The 17,500-nt window shown below is 42.1% G+C and overlaps 1 protein-coding gene across 1 annotated transcript in view; it reads left to right on the top strand.

Moving 5' to 3' along the window:
• Positions 1-5,424: 5,424 nt before the first annotated feature.
• The window catches only part of sgcz (sarcoglycan zeta), a 615,676-nt gene continuing 603,600 nt past the window's right edge, over positions 5,425-17,500 (top strand). Inside the window, exon 1 of the mRNA XM_078531663.1 lies at positions 5,425-5,619. Within this exon, the coding sequence (XP_078387789.1) occupies positions 5,425-5,619 (195 nt within the window). The remainder of the gene's footprint in view (positions 5,620-17,500) is intronic.

The raw sequence follows: 17,500 nt of genomic DNA, 5'->3' as shown, positions 1-17,500 counted from the left end.
AGCTCAAATAGAAATAACCAAGTACAATCTGATAGCTATCACAGAGATATGCTACCGGATGGCATAGATTGGGACCTGAATATTGAAGTCTACATGACATTTAGAAATTACAGGAAGCAAGGAAAAGATGGAGGGTGGCTCTGTCAATTAATGATGATATTGGCACAATAGAGAGGGTTGACCTAAATTCATGAAACCTGGATGAAGAAGTGATTTGGGTAGAGATGACAAATGATGAAGGTGAGAAGTCACTTGTGGCCCCCTAACAGTACCCACATAAAAGGACAGAATATAAAGAAATAAATAATGGGAGCTTGTCAGAAAGGTTCAGCGACAATCATGGGGGATTTTAATTACATATAGGGCAGAATTTTCTGCCTGTCGGGCGGGCGGGCCCAACCCAATCTCCGGCGGGCGGGGAGCCGATCCCTGCCAGCGAAGCGGGCCACACTGCCACTTTACGTGGGCGGGCCAATTAAGGCCCGCCCAGCGTGATGTTGCGGGTGAGGGGGATTCCCCAAAAGCGAGAGTGCACTCTTTCACGCATGTGCACGAAAGAGCGCACATCTCCCTGAGGCTAAGTGCAGCCTCAGGGAGATCACTTCCACTTTGAAAAATATTACAAATAGAAAAGATAAAATTCCCTAACATGCCCCCCTCATGTGACAATGTCATATGAGATGGGACATGTTCATAATTTACACTATAACTTCATTAAAATTTTTAAAACCCTGCATGAAACCTCATCCCGCCTGTGGATGAGGTTTCTTGTTTTCTCTATTTGCTGCTGGGGTTCCTGGCCTGCCCAAAAACCTTAAGGTTTGGATGGGCAGGTGTTTTAATTGTTTAAATGATCCTGCCAATGGCCTCAATTGGCCATTGACAGGTCGGCGGGTGCGCAGCTGATTTTGCTGCGTCCCCGCCTTCCTGAAAATTTAAATGGGGTGGGGTGACGTCGGGGGTTCCACCCGACGTCATCCTGCGTCATTTTACTCATTGGCGAGTGGGCCCCGCCCCCTCCTTGCTGATGGCAAAATTCTGCCCAGAGACTGGAAAAATCAGATGGGTAAAGGTAGCCTAGATGAGGAGTTCATAGAATGTTTTTGGGATAGTTTCTTAGAACAGCACATTCTGGAGCCAACCAGAGAGCAGGCTATGCTGGACCTAGTATTGTGCAATGAGATCAGATTAATTAATGACCTCATAGTGAAGGAACCCCTAGGTAGCAGTGATCATAATATGATTGAATTTTACAATCAGCTTAAGAGAGAGAAGAATAGGTCCTACACTAATATTTTAAACTTAAATAAGGGCAATCATGAGAGCATGAAAGCACAACTGGCTAAAATGAAATGGCAACTTAAGTTAAGGTATTTGTCAATAAAGATGCAATGGTAGATTTTTAAATGAATATTTCAGAATACAAAAAATGTATGCATTCCAACAAGAAAGAAAAATTCCAAGGAGAGGACCCACCATCTGTGGTTAACTAAAGAAGTTAGAGATAGCATCAAACTTAAAGAAAAAGCATATAATTGCGCAAGGGTGGTTGGCAGGTGAGAAGATTGGACAGAATAGAAAAAACAGCAAAGAATGATTAAAAGATTAATAAGGAGGGAAAAATTAGAGCAAGAGAGAATGTTAACTAGCAATATAAAAACAGATAGTAAGTTTCTATAGATATTTAAAAAAGAAAAGTTAACAAAGTAAGTGTTGGTCCCGTAGAAAATGAGTCTGAGGAATTAATAAAGGAAACTAAGGAGCTGGCCAATGAATTGAACAGGTATTTTGCATTGGTCTTCACTATAGAGGATACGAGTAACATCCCAGAAAGAGCTGTAAATCAGGAAATGAAAGAAAGGGAGGAACTCAAGAAAATTACAGTCGCCAGGGAAGTGGCACTGAGCAAATTATTGGAACTATGGGCTGACAAGTCTCCAAGTCCTGATGGACTTTATCATATGTTCTTAAAAGAAGTAGTTAGTTAGATAGTTGATGCATTGGTTTTAATTTTCCAACATTCCCTAGATTCGGGAAGGTTCTATTTGATTGGAAAATAGCGAATATAACTCCTTTATTTAAAAAGGGAGGGAGGCAGATTGCAGGAAACTACAGTTAGCTTAACATCTGTCATTGGGAAAATGTTAGAAGCTATTATTAAAGACATTATAGCAATACACTTAGGTAAATTCAGGGTTATCAGGCAGAGTCAACATGGTTTTGTGAAAGGGGAATCATGTTTAACCAACTTATGAAGAAGTTCTCTGAAGAAGTAGCGTGCTGTGCATAAAGGGGAACTGATGGATGTACTGCACTTAGACTTCCAGAAGACATTTGATGAGGTGCAACATCAAAGGTTATTATGGAAAATAAAAGCTCATGGGGCAGAATTTTCCCCTCATCGGGTGGGCCCGGGAGCGGCCGCAAAAGTGACCACCACCCGCGATCGGGGCCTGACTGTGATTTCACGCTGGTGGGCCAATTAAGGCACTTTGTCACATTGTGAGCCAACTGATCTTACTGAACTCTGTCTTTCACAAGAGGGTTTCCAATCTCCACCCTTGAAGAACCCACTTTGGAATCTTCTCCCAAATGCTTTCTCTTGAACGCATTTCACAAGGGTCTACCTCCAGGGTTTCGAACTCTCCTTCTGTTGTTCCTCTCCACTGGATCGCTGCATAAATTCAAGTTTTGCCTTCCATGCACACTCTCTAAGATGCTCAGACATGCCAACAGAACACCACTGCTTCACATGCCCATAGTGAAGAGTTACAGATCTTCGGCTGTCTCCTTGGATCTTCTGGCTTCTTGTAAGCTTATTTTGTTTTAAGTCTGCATCCTGCAGCTTTCTCCCTTTAAGCTGGGAGCCTTTCTCTCTGATCCTTACTTTCACTTCCACTGAACAGGATCTTGTTCAGATTCCTGTTCTTCTCCTTTTGACTTCACCATCTTCCTTGGACCTTTCTCCTGTTCCACTCCCTAGTTTTGGGACTTTTCATTCTTTGGAACGTGTTTCCCTCTCCTGTGTCCAGCTTCTCCTAGCACCTCCTTTCAATTGAACTAAAAAACTGCTGTTCTGTTTCTCCCTGTCTCCCTCTGTGGGCCTCCTGTTGCTAGGCAACAACCCAGTTTTTCTACCTTGTGAAACTACAACTCAAGTTTCTCCCTTTCTTAACACATGAATACAGAAATACAAATTAAACTTAAAGCTAAAGCTCATTCCTAACACCCACAAATACAAATATAACTTACTTAAACTATCTCCAGCTCCTAACATCTTTCTCTGGAAAGAAAGAAAACTCCACAACAGTTAAGGTTCCTTTACAATGGCCTTCCATCTGCCACACACAAATTTAACATCATAAACGTCTAACAATAGCTTATTAAAGTCTATACAAATAAACTGGCCACAGGATTCCTGCTGGGTCCTCAATTATTTACAATATATATCAAATGACTTCGTTGAAGGGACTGAATGTATTCCAATGAGATCAAGCTAGGTAGGAAAGTAAGTTGTCAAAAAGAAGTAGAGAGTTTGCAAAGGGATATAGACAGGTTAAGTAAGTGGTCAAAAATTTGGCTGATGGAGTATAATGTTGGAAAGTGTGAACCTGTCCATTTTGGCAGGAAGAATAGAAAAGCATTATACTATTTGAATGGAGAGAGATTGCAGAACTCAGTGGTACAGCGAGATTTGGGCATCCTGTTACATGAATCACATAAAGTTAGTATGCAGGCACAGCAAGTGATTAGGATGGAAAATGGAATTTTAGCATTTATTGCAAGGGGAATGGAATATAAAAGTGGGGAAGTTTTACTGCAGCTGTACTGGGCCTTGGTGAGAACACGCCTGGAGTAGTTTGTAGAGTTTTGATCTCCTTATTTGTAAAAAGGATATAATTGGTTTAGAATCAGTTCAGTGAAGGTTCTCTTGACTCATTCTTGGGATGAAGGGCTTATCTTATGAAGAAAGGTTGAACATGTTGGGCCTATACCCATTGGAGTTTAGAAGAATGAGAGGTGGTCTTACTGAAATATGTAAGATCTTGAGGGGACTAGATGAACAGGGTAGATACCAGGAGGATATTTCCTCTTGTGGGGGAAAGTAGAACTCGGGAACACATTTTAGGAATAAGAGGTCTCCCTTTTAAGATGGAGATGACGAGAATTTTTTTCTCTCAGAGGATTATTAGTCTGTAAAATTCTCTTCCCCAGAAGGTGGTGGAAGCTTGGTCTTTAAATTTATTCAAGGCTGAGTTAGATTTTTGTTAGACAAGGGAGTCAATGGTTCTGGGGTGCAGACCGGAAAGTGGAGCTGAGACCACAACCAGATCAGCCATGATCTTATCAAATGGTTGTGCAGGCTCGAAGGGCTGAATGGCCTACTCCTCCTCTTAAGTGTTATGTTCCTATGTTTCTAGGTACCTTTCTAAAGAGTCAACTTGAAGGTAATGTGATTGTAGGAAGAGAAATTGGTAAATAAATCTGGGAAAATATGGAGGAAAATAGATGGAGAAATCTCTCGTCCAGTGACTTCAGCAACAAAAACAAAAGCTGGTTTTGAATAGTACTCAAGCAAAGAACCAGCACAGTCAAGCAAAGGAATAAAACTGCAAGAATAAATTATTGAGGGAAAAAAAGAATTACTTTAGACATGAGTCATTCTAAGTACAAGTTTACTAAATTTCACTAAGCTGTGGTCTATGGAAATGTAATCCAAATAATACAATTAAGTAAAACACCAGAAAATATTCAATTCAAATAGCATAGATAGTTCATACTCTATTGATATAGAGTTTTGCATTTTAAAGTAAATTACACTTTATGAGTAGGAAATGAAGCATGAGAAATGGATAAGCTTTTCCATTTAGTGGAAATATTTCATCATAAACTAGAAGCAGTTGGAACTACAAAAGAATGTCACTGTAAATCTTTGACCTGATTGATTACTTCACAGTAATTCAGTTTATTTTACATTTGGGACAATTTAATTGGATTTTATATTGACAGGACTTGAGGTTTTCAGCACACTTTATCCATTTATACTCTGATATTATCCATATACCATGTTTATGTTAGAAAATATTTTTTCTATAATTTCGAACTTCCGTTATTAAGTCTCGATTGTTCTTCATTTTTAAAAAAATCTAATCAATGCCTTCACTCTGAAGTCTGTATACATTATGCCAAATCCCACAAGTTGCCTGGAGATGCATTCCAAATACGTATAGAGGTTCTTCTTTCCTTGAGCTTGGTTATCTGTACTTATGAAGTGCCATTTCATTAATTATTAACCTCAGACTAATTTAAACTCCAATCTGTAAGATACTCTGAACCTGTCATTATATATCGATAATTTGAAGTTTAACTGCTATCATTAACTGAGGAATTGATACTGAGTGATAGTTTTTTTTTTGTTTGCAGATGACAAGGGAACAGTATATCTTGGCTACACAACATAACAACCTTCAGAGACCTGAAAATCAACAAGTCTATCAAGTAGGAATTTATGGGTGGCGGAAGCGATGGCTATACTTTTTTGTGCTCCTCCTAATGGTGACAATGATTGTCAATCTTGCATTGACAATATGGATATTGAAAGTAATGAAATTCTCGGTGGTAAGTGCCTGTTGAATCAAGACTGTTTGATTTTCAGTTCTCATGTTGAAGTTATAGCAACTTTAGTAAAATACTTTTAAGAGTGTGTATAGTTCACCAGATATTAAAGGCAATTGATAATGGTCATCAAACCATGCATTTCTGTAGATTCCAATAATTTTACATGCTGTGGAGAATTGGGAAATTGAAGTTTGGGTTCTACTAGCTAGTTAACTTTACTAACAGGCAATACCATTAGTACACAAAGAGAAGAACTGATGTCGTAATTATCTTATCTACCATCTGGAGAAAATCACTTTCATAAATGTATCTATATCAGCAGGCACAGCTATCAATATTCCATTTATTCTTAATGTCGGTTTAGTTCCCCTTTTATTGTAAATGACTACACATTCTTGACCGTAATTCTTAGGTTTATGGCAGCTCTCATCTGCAGTAGTTGGGATTTTCCAATCATTTCCATTTATTTGATGTTGGCAATAATTATTACAGGCATTAAAATGCTCAAATAACATCTTGAGTGAATTGTCAAACTAATCAGAAAATATACTTTTATCGAAAAAATAGACAACCAAATGTAAGTTAGATAACTGCAGCCGGCCAAAATAATGGCTGAAATTGTGCTGAAGTGGGGCATCTCATGACATGCATCGTTAGTTAAACTTTAGTGGCACCCTTTGGCTTTTAAAAAAATAGCTTTGTGAATTACTGGAACAGCGAGCTGTTAATTGGATTATTCGTTCCGTTTCATGTTTGAATGTGATGTTTTTTTTTGAAAGATGGTTTCTTTCGACACAAACTCTTTGCACTATTCAATTTAATTCAGTTTGTCTTGTGCAGGTGATGAATAAAATATCCCGCAACCTGCCCAGAAGATATTCAGGTTTGAAGTTAGTTGGTTTTAATTTTCCGAGGCAGCATGCCTAGAATTGTGTCCCAACAATGGGAGACATGCCTGGGGCATTAACATGGACTATTGTGACTATGAACTATGCCTAACTAGCTTTGTTACCACATGGGAAGCACAACTACTTTAGTACAACAACCTATTTGCATGAGGACGCTTCCATCCTCTTTCTTGTGCCCTGCCACCTTCCTACCTTTACCCTGATTAAGTCCGGGGTGGGAAGGGCCTCACCTCACCACTGCTGGTATTCAACCGTCAGAGGGCAAGGCAGTCGCCACTGCTTGCAGGCTCCCAGACAGGTGGGTCCCTTGTTCAAAGGCACTTAGGTCTTGATTGATGGACCTAGCATTGGGAAGGAGGGGGCCATTGAGAGCCTCCTCACTTCCGAGCCCCCTGCGCTCCCTATAGCCAGTGGCCCCCTCCCCACAACCCCTCACTCACCTGTGGCCTGGGATATTCGCTGATCCAGGGTCTCTGGGGAGTGCTTTGCCAGCAGCTACAACCTTTCTCCTGGTGGTGCTTCCTGCAATTAAAAGCTATCAGTCTCTGATTGGTTGGCAGCTCTCCGGAGTAGGATTTCCCCTCCCCGCACCCCCCTCCCCCTCCTCCCCCCCCCGAGGGGTCCTTGATCCTGTGGGCGGCCTGCCATTTGCTTAGGTGCCTAACTGGCACTTTTTTTTTTATTCATTCATGGGATATGCACTTCGCTGGCTGGGCCAGCATTTAATATGGCAGGCTTTCCCCACAAGAGGTGATGTGGGGCTCTTGCTGGCTCTCTAGCCCCGTCGACGGAATTAAATTCCGCCCATAGTGTGCTGTCACTCACATTAGAGGGATTGTAAGGAAGTTAGAAGTCTAGCAGTAGTTCATTTTTACTGAAACTGACATACAAACATTCTCAGTTCTGGTAGAATTAATATTGCCTCCTGTTATACTGTCAGTGAGAAAATATATTTATTTAAAGAATGTCAAACACAAGCAACAAAAACTCTTCCTTGTTGTTGAGAAAATCCAGAGACTTCTTTCTCGCTGACCTTAATAAATCTAAAACGGTGCCCCTTTCAGAATGTTCCAGGAAACATAGACAATTGTGTAAACCTAACTGACAGTTTCAACTTTCCTAGCAGAATATTAGCAGGGCATGTTAAAATAATAGCTGATTATTAATTCCTGTCACAAAATGCAGAAAAACGGCAGATCACCAAAGCAATTTAATGGTATTGTGTTATAATCATTAACACCACGTATGTTCATTTCTTATGGAGCAACATCTTCCAGTTGGTGAATGAGGGCGGGGCCTGCTCGCCGACGTGTAAAATGACGCGGGGATACATCGGGCATGCATCCCAATGTCACCCCGCGTCATTTAGATTTGCAGTTCGTTGGTGCGCAGCCGAATCGGGTACGAGCCTGCTGAACTGTCAACGGCCTATTAAGGCCATTAAAAAACTAATTAGGATGATTAATGGACTTGCCCGTCCAATCTTAAGGTTGACAGACAGGCTGGAAGCCCTGGCAGGCTTCGGAAAAAACATGAAACCTCATCCACGGGCGGGATGAGGTTTCATGAGGGTATTTAAATTTTTATGAAATGTTTCAATAAAAGTTATGGACATGTCCCAACTCATGTGACAGTGTCACATGAGGGGACATGGCAGGGAATTGTTTTAATCACCTTTATTTGTTTTCAATCGCAGCCGATTTCCCTGAGGCAGCACTTTGCACTCAGGGAGATCTGTGTGCTCTTCCGCGCGCATGTGCGAAAGAGCACACTCCCGGCTGAGGGAACCCCCCCACCACCACAGGGAGCGCACAGCGCTTCCAGGCAGATGTCACGCTGGGCAGTCCTTTATTGGCCCGCCCACGTAAAATAGCGGCGCCCCCTCCGCACCCGCTCCCACACTTCCCCCCCGACAGGGTGAAAATGTTGCCTATGGTGTTAAGTACACTTCTTGATACATTCATCTGTGTTGATGTGTTTAGTGTGTTTTGTGGATTTAGCCGTTATGAGCAGAAGAAGTGCTTGATGTTTACTGTATTATGGTATGATGTTAATAGACTGGAGTAAGAGAGTGAGGAAAAAAGCATGCAGAATATTTATTTGTCCTTCATTTGCGCCCAAGTTAAGTGTTAGTTTGTGTCTTTACTGAAAAGTCTGGTATTTCTAACACTGGGTAGCTGAAATAGCGCTTGTGCTGTAGTAAAGAAAAGCCTGTGTTATATGTGCACTATTCCTCATGTTTGTTAACCTAACAAAAAGATTCTGTTTGTTGTTCATAATCATCTTTGTTGAATATTATACTAAAGGAGGCAAATTTTCCATTTATTAGTGAATAGGAGATAACTGCATTTAAACTTTGTTTCAAGTAAATTGGCTATGACCAGCTGATCATGTGCCAGCCCACTGGGTTATGTTGCTAAGTGCAACATTCCCATCAAATCTCACTTTTAGGGCTGAACTGTTGTTCCAGGTCCTAATTCTGATGCCGGACTTCATTTTGTATGGAATCAATTTTCGAGGAGGCTGCCAATTAAGTGGGTGCATCCGGGAGCCACCTCCAAATAAGGATGGCATGCAGATCCCCGAGGCTGGAAGGCCAATAGAAGGACCTCTTGCACTTGAAGATCAGCCTCACTGTCACAGGTGGGAGTTGCTGATGTAGGTAGGGAAAAGGCCACAGCTGCCAGGCTATCAGCTTGGAGGGGCAATCCCTCTACCGGACGGCCAGCAGCTGCAGCTGTGGCTGTCAATCTTGGCCATGGTGGGTGTGGGGGGCTGTAAAAATAGAAGATGGACTGCTGGCCCCCTGTTCTGCTGCAGGATGCCACCTCCATTCATTAGCCGGGATTCAGCCTCTGTGGGGCACTTACGTGCATTGGCACAGTGGTCTTATTAGGCCCTTTAATTGGCATAATCAGCTCCCTGCTGCTTATAAGCTGGTAACTATCAACGCCTCCAATGTCAACCCTGCCTCTTCCAAAAAAGGACCAGACACAAGTACATGCTGGCAAATCAGCACGTCAGCCAGCAGCGGGAAATTGCATGTGCTTCTGTTCCTGCCTCCTCAGCCCTTTTAAAATCCGGCCCACAATCTCTTCTTAGTTACTACACCATTGTAGTTTGGAAACTGAGGCCAGAGAGACCAGTGATTGAAGGATCAGTGTTTGTTTATGAACTATGAGTACTGCAACTGCCAATCAGCCATCAAAATTGTTTCTTCCACTGACAATATGGGACTTGTATCATGGATGCAGTCAATACTCCCCACAGGTCAATGCAGCAAAACTCCACTATCTAAATAATTGAAAACATGCATCCGGCATAATTCTGTCGCATTTCACTTCAAAGGCAATGTACGGATGTTTAGCAAATAGCATGATTGAATTAAGCTAATGGTGCTGAAAGGTTTTCACTTATTCGGCAAGATATTTGTGTCAATCAATAACTTTGAGTAAGGAAAGCTACCAATCAGCCATAGGCAAAGCATCGGAAAAGCCATCCAATCAAATTACTCCATTTCTTTAGGGATTTTTGACCACTTGTCCACAGAAAGGATTTTGGTGTGATTCGTATTAACCTTCAAGTTAAATCCATCTCTCAAAGGATTAAAACTGCTTCAGATGTCGGAATGTGGGAGTTATTGTATTGGGTGGACAAGTTTGAAAGAAACAAAGAAGTTGGTGGATTGTTACTGCTCATCCAACACTTTGAACTGAGACAATTAACTCATCCTGCATTCACTGGAGCCAATTTTTGTTTCAGCACTCTTATACTTAAAATCAGGATGATATTGGGACCAAAATTGCAAGTGAAACAAATGCCGTGAATTACTAATGATTGTCCCTCCATTCTTATTTTCTGTTGTACCTTGCCCTTAGTGGCCAAGAGCTCCCATCAGGCAGAGGTCCAATGAATACATGTAAATTGGGGACAATTGATGTCAAAATTCCCAAAGTTATTCTCTCCCCCAAGTTGCCAAGTTGCACTACTTGGTACCAGTCAGAAGGCGGTCAACTTACAGAGATATTTAAAGCGACTTAGAGCTGCTTTCAGTTAAAACAGTGCAAAAATTTAGGAGACATTATGCTTCTATTACATAATGTTTTCTTCTGCCTATTTTAAACAGTTTATCGTGGTTGTAGAATGTCCTGAATTCTTAAGCGGCTTCTGACAATGTACTTTTTTTTTATCCATGGGATTCCTTCCAACAATTCCGGCAATAGTACTCCAGAACTTGCCTCACTCCTAGCCAAGCTGTTCGAGTACAGCTACAACACTGGCCTCTGCCTGGCTCTGTGGGAAATTGCCCAGTTATGTCTTGTCCAGAAAAAGCAGGAGAAATCCAACCCAGCCAGTTACCGCCCCATCAGTCTACTCTGGATCATAGTAAAGTGCTGGAATTCGTCATCAACAGTGCTAACAAATGACACAAGCTCAGCAACAACCTGCTCACTGATGGTCAGTTTGGTTCCGCCAGGGTCACTCAGCTCCTGACCTCATTACAGCCTTGGTCCAAACATAGAGAAAAGAGCTGAACTCCAGAGGTGAGGTGAGAGTAACTGCCCTTGACATCAAGGCAACATTTGGCCAAGTGTAGCATCAAGGTGCCCTAGCAAAATTGGAGTCAATTGGAATCAGGGGGAAACCTCTTCGCTGGTTGGAGTCATATCTAGCACAAAGGAAGATGGTGTGGTTGTTGGAGGTCAGTCATCTCAGCTCCAGGACATCACTGTAGGAGTTCCTCAGGGTAGTGTCCTCGGCCCAACCATCTTCAGCTGCTTCATCAATGACCTTCCCTCCATCATAAGGCCAGAAGTGGGGATATTCGCTGATGATTGCACAATGTTCAGCACCATTCACGACTCCTCAGATACTGAAGCAGTCCATGTTTAAATGCAGTAAGACCACGACAATATCCAGGCTTGGGTTGACAAGTGGCAAGTAACATTTGCACCAGACAAGTGTCAGGCAATGACTATCTTCACCAAGGTAGAATTTAACCATTGCCCCTTGACATTCAATGGCATTACCATTGCTGAAAACCCCATTAACCAGAAACAGAACTGGACTAGTCATATGAATACTGTGACTCAAAGAGCAGGTCAGAGGCTAGGAATCCTGCGACAAGTAACTCACCTTCTGACTCCCCAAAGCCTGTCCACCATCTGCAAGGTTCAAGTCAGGAGTGTGATGGAATAGTCTCCACTTGCTTGGATGAGTGCAGCACCAACAACACTCAGGAAGCTTGACACCATACAGGACAAAATGGTCCATTTGATTGGCACCCTATCCACAAACATTCACTTCTTTCACCAACAACGCACAGTAGCAGCAGTGTGCACCATCTACAAGATGCATTGCAGGAACTCACCAAGTCTCCTCAGACAGCACTTTTGAAACCCATGACCGCTACGGACAATGGCAGCAGGCATATGGGAACACCACCACCTGGAAGTTCCCCTCCAAGCCACTCACCATCCTGACTTGGAAATATATCGCCGTTTCTTCACTGTCGCTGGTCAAAATCTTGGAACTCCTTTCCTAATAGCACTGTGGGCGTACCTACACCACATGGACTGCAGCGGATCAAGAAGGCAGCTCACCACCACCTTCTCAAGGGCAATTAGGGATGGACAATAAATGCTGGCCTATCTAGCGATGCCCACATCCCATGAATGAATTAAGCAAAAATTGCTAGGACTTCCACTCTATTAACGCACAATTGGTGCATGATCACTGTGTTGCCGGAGGTCACCGGTCACGGTTATTGGCTTAGTACAAAGAGGAGAAGAGTCAATTCTCTCTTAACTCTAAATTCGCTTTATTCACATTGTTAGATCATCTACATATAGCTTATACGTCTAGTTAAATATAGACATGCAGTTTATAGCAGGTTATACAGTTTTATACCCAAAACTAGGATCTAAATGCACACCGACGAGGTTTCTCTGACACTCCCTGAGCGGTCACAGAATATAAAAGCTAATACCCGAAATGGAGAGCTGACGCTGGCCAGGCATTCCGTTCTCTCTCTCTTGCGTCTCTATGTTGCTGACGTAGGTTCTTCTGCTTCTGCGATGGTTGGTCTCTGGAGTCTCGCTGCTCCACACCCGAAATCCTTTCAGTCTTATACTGAATCTCATCTCTTCAAGCCGTGCTGTCTCTTTCCCGTTGGTTTAGGCCTGCTTGCCTGATCTGTGGCACATTCTTATTGGCTCTGTTCCAAGATTTGCAGGATCACCTCGTTCTTCCTTTTCTAAATAAGGACTCATCACATTTCCTTTGTCTTCAAGACACTCAGCTACTTTAAAACCGGCTCTAGCCAGTTCGGACTCAGTAACTGTAGCTCAGGTTTCAAAAGTTTCTCAGGCCAGTGAGCTCAGGTTACTTCAGGTCAAAAGTTGTTTTTGCCTGTGTCAGCAATTCAGCTGCAGCCCCTGGCCAACAACTGGAATGACATCATGCAGGTCTGTCACCACTTTCCTGGCAATGTCCATGACTTTTTCATTTTTAATTTGAAATTCAAGCCATTTCTCCATTCTTGACTACTGCAGAATATGTGCACAGAGACAAGAGTTATTTCCTATAGACGTGACTCATGCTTTCTCTCAGGAACCCACATTTGCCACCTGAACTGTTCTGCAAGGCTTGACTAGAGCCCTCAATGAACAGACCATTGAATTCTTCAAGCAACCATTCAACTGACTGGCAGGTCAGGCTTCTTTCTGTAATGCAGCTTTTAAAGAGGGTGTGCTTTATGGTAGTGGCTTGCTGCATTCTGTACAACTTTCCACTGAATAGGGACAACACATAGAACCACCATTGGTCATGGTAAGGAAAAACACACCAATGATATAGAGGATGGCGAGCAAGTGGAAGGACAGTAACACTTGATGACAGCCAGAACTCTTCTGCAGCAGCTCATTGATTGAAGAGTGCTTCAGCTGAATAAATCTTGGCCCATATGCATTAGCAATCATGTCCAACATTCTGCAATCCCTCCAACCTCAAAAATACTGTTGGTCCAAAAAACAGCAATAATATTCATATTCACTAACATTGCAAAGTCAGCAAATATACAAGAACACTTAGCACACAAGTATTTCAAAAAGGTTATAATTTTATAGCTTTTGCATATGCATGGCACTAGTATGTGTCCCAATATCTGCTTAAGTACTCTTTCATCTACTCCAGTGGTCCTTCGAGATGCATCTCCACTGGGGAAGTGGAAGGTAATTGTTGCTGAGAGAAGTGCTCTTGAGATGCTGATGATTATTGATTGCTAAGTGCTGAGGCCTGATAAAGCATGGCTACAGACTGCAGCAGCTCAGTGACTGGTGAGGCAGTCCGGCCCAGTTGACATTCTGGCACCAGGACAGGCATTGGTTGAAGCATCTGCTAGAGTCCAAATTTGTTGTCATCCTGACAGATGGCAAATATTCCATTCCTATATCAAGGCTGCCTCTGCTATTGAACTGCAGAGCGTCAATTGCATCTATCTGAACTATACAAAAGTTGGTAACGGACTCCTCCACTGCCTCTGGCTTGTAGCAAAAGCTCCCTGGCACACAGTCCAGTTTATTGGTGCAGAGAAAATATCTTTCATTCAGAGGCTGAGTCCCTGAGGTCTGCAACTCTGTAGTCTTCAGCTGAACCAGGATGGAAGCTGCCCCACTGGTGAACTGTCTCTTGGGCAACTATCCTTTCAACATGCACCTGCTCCTGTTCACTTATGTTCTGTGAAGTACCTGGTGCAGACCATTCTAACACCCATCTACATCATGCAGACTGTCAATTTCTGTGCTTCTGCTTAGAAAGGCAAGTCCAAATTTTCTCCCCCTCCATCTGTGCTGCTACAGGATCCAAGGACGAATAAGGATTAGCATGTAGTGACAAAGATAAGGAGTAGCAGATGGTAGCAGTGCAAAGCACCACTAGGTTGCCATGCTGAATGAGAGAGTTAAGTAGAAAGGGAAAAAAAGAGAAATGTAGGGAAGATGTCTAACCTATCATGCTGTATGTGTTTAGGCTGAGAAAATTGGACGATCGCTGATTATTTTGTTTGGACTCTGGAGTGCAGAACTAAAGAATCTCAGTACAAACATTGACTAGCTTCAAGCACAATTTGAGAACAAAGGAAATCTTATTGCCAGTCAGTGGTGAATGCAAAGTATAAAGACCCAACTAAATCGGTTGAAGTAATGTCAGTTAACAAATTTGAAAAGAGCAAGTTGAATAAAATGGTTGGGAACATGATCAAGGATAATAGGATAAACACAACCATGGGCTAGAGGTTGATAAGGAGAAGCACTTTTCTCTTAAAAGGTTTGTTAGAGTTCATGAGCGTGTATCATCCATGAAAGGATGATTTATTACTCTCACTGATATCTGTGTTATTCAACTAGTCCCAGTCAAACTGGTAGAACTTTTTAATGAAACTAATTGCCATAGAAATTTTACAGGGAAGAATTCCAAGCATCATCTTTTCTGTCGAGAAATAAATTATTGCACACTCTGGCCTTACTTGCAATCTGTACTCCTGCTCTTCAATTCTGCAATCACATTTGAGGGAGATTCTGAAGCATCCAGAGGAAATAGTCCATTGGTCTCCAAAAATAAGTGAAGAACTTAATTAAATGGAAAATCTTTTTTAAATTAATAGGCATAAAGTGGCAGGTATTAATAACACAACATTTCAGCTTAAACTATAATTAACAGTATAGCATAATATAACTGAATCATAAGAAATGTCCAGCTATGTTTCCAAATTGCCACATTTTGTTCAGGTTTGTGCATGGATTAGATTTCCATGTAAAATATGTATGGATGAGAATGGTACTTAAGAATGCAGTACATGTATCATTCTTATGCTTGTATCAGATAATTATTTAAACAGTTGCTAATTTATACTGATTACAGTACAATTCCATTCACAGTGTTTTCACACTGATAAGTTCACTCTTTATATTTAAATAATTGTCCTCTGGTGATTTACAATGTTGGATTGAGCAGAAATATGCAATAGAACTGTAATATTGCAATACAAGCTTTGGAAGTTTACACTCAGAGTTTGAATACATTTTTTCTGGTTTGAAAACAAATGCAAGCAGAGATCCTTCTCATATGCTTTGGATGACATCACATATTGCATAGTTTATTTGCTCAAGATCCCAATTTTATCAATGCATTTATAACAACCTTGCACACAGGCTGCAACATCTTGCATATTGTACAGTCAGTGATTTAATGGGATGTAGAAGGATCCACTATAGTAGAAGAAGAGATCTTTCAACAACCAACATGTTTCAGGTCTGACTGATGGTGCTAGGTGACAGTTGGTATGGCACTGATTTCTATTTTTAAAAATTGCTATTTAATGTTCCTTTATGCACCTAATCCACAAGGATTAATGTTCTGTAATGCCCTGAAGGGTTTCCAGCATGTTTGCATGCATATTATCCTTCTAGTTTGTTGAGATTGTGGGCAGAGTCTTGTGCCCTCCCCCGTGGCAGGGTTGCAATTAATCAGGTGGGAGGGTCGCCAGTAGGGGGCTCCAGCACTTTCCCACCTCCACCCTGATTAAGTCCGTGGTGGGAACACCCATGGGCAGCCTTTCTGCCCTGCTTTCAATTTAGGCCTGTGATGTCCACTTAAGGGCTTTGTCCCACTGCCACTGACATTGACCCAGCAACAGGCAGGTGACCGCTATGCAGACAGAATGACAAGCAAACCTGTGCAGGATTGCTTGCGGGCGCCCTGGGGGGCTCCCTTGTTGTGAGGCACTCATTGAGGGACCAGGCATTGGGAAGGGGGGGTGGGGCCTGCTAAAAGCCTCCCCCCGACCTTGCTGCTGACTCACCTCCCTTGCGAACTCCACTCCATGACCTCCTTCCACCATTACTCACCTCTGGCCTGGGTGCAGCAATGATCCTAGCCGAGGGGTGAGTGTCGTACTGGCAGTAGCCTCCATCTCCCTGGTGGAACTGCCATTCAACAGAGCTGCAGCCTACAATAAAACAAAAGCAAAAGACTGCTGATGCTGGAGATCTGAAATAAAAACAGAAAATGCTGGAAAAACCCAGCAGGTCTGATAGCGTCTGTGGAGAGAGAAAAACAGAGTTAACGTTCTTCAGAGCTAAAGAGAAGCAGAAAAAGCTGCAGCCTATGATTGGCTGGTTGCTCTCCTTCATCCTGGGGAAGGCCTGCTGGTTGCCTGTCAGGTGCCTGAGTGGCACATGAGGCAGTGGAGTTTTTCAAAAAGAGGTGATGTGGGGCCAAGACTCCTCTCGCCTCCACAAGGTTCTGGCCTGTGTATCAGGTGCTGCATGACTTCTGGCCTCAATTGTAGGGGATTTGGTCCAGTTGCCTGCTATTTATTTAGCAGAGGTGAATTAAATTTAAGACACTTTTTTCATTTATTTAGCCCTTAAAAAAATTTCATTTAAAAATCATGCTAATGGCTGAAGTTGATAGCAAATGTTTGAATGGACCTAGACATGACAAGTCTTTTCTGTATTTTGTTAATACAGTTTTTATTTTATTGTTCTAGAACCTAAGATTGAGGGGTGATTTGATTGAGATGTTTACGATGATATTGGAATTCAATATAGAGAAACTATTTTCTGTGGTGGGAGGAATACAGAATGATCTGGCATAATCTGAAAATTAGAGCTAGGAGTGAAATCAGGAAGCATTTTAGACGCAACGGAAATCTGAAACCTGCTCCCTCAAAAAACTGTGGATGCTGGTTCAAACTAAACTTTCAAAACTGAGATTTGCTGGAAATTTTCTAGGTAACAGTATCAAGAGTCATGGAGCAAAGATGAGTACTTGAAGTTGAGATATATAACAGCCATGATTTGAGTAACAGAATAGGTTCAAGGAGCTGAGCGACCTGTTCCTATGTTCCTCTGATTCTGTTTAAGCTGTCAATAGCCCGACATGGAAACAAAGCTCTTGATCTTTATCCTACT

The sequence above is a fragment of the Cetorhinus maximus genome, chromosome 1 (genome assembly GCF_964194155.1).
Source record: "Cetorhinus maximus chromosome 1, sCetMax3.hap1.1, whole genome shotgun sequence".
NCBI lineage: Eukaryota > Metazoa > Chordata > Chondrichthyes > Lamniformes > Cetorhinidae > Cetorhinus > Cetorhinus maximus.
The sequence above is the reverse complement of the archived record's forward strand: the minus strand, read 5'-3'. Positions and strand labels throughout refer to the sequence as shown.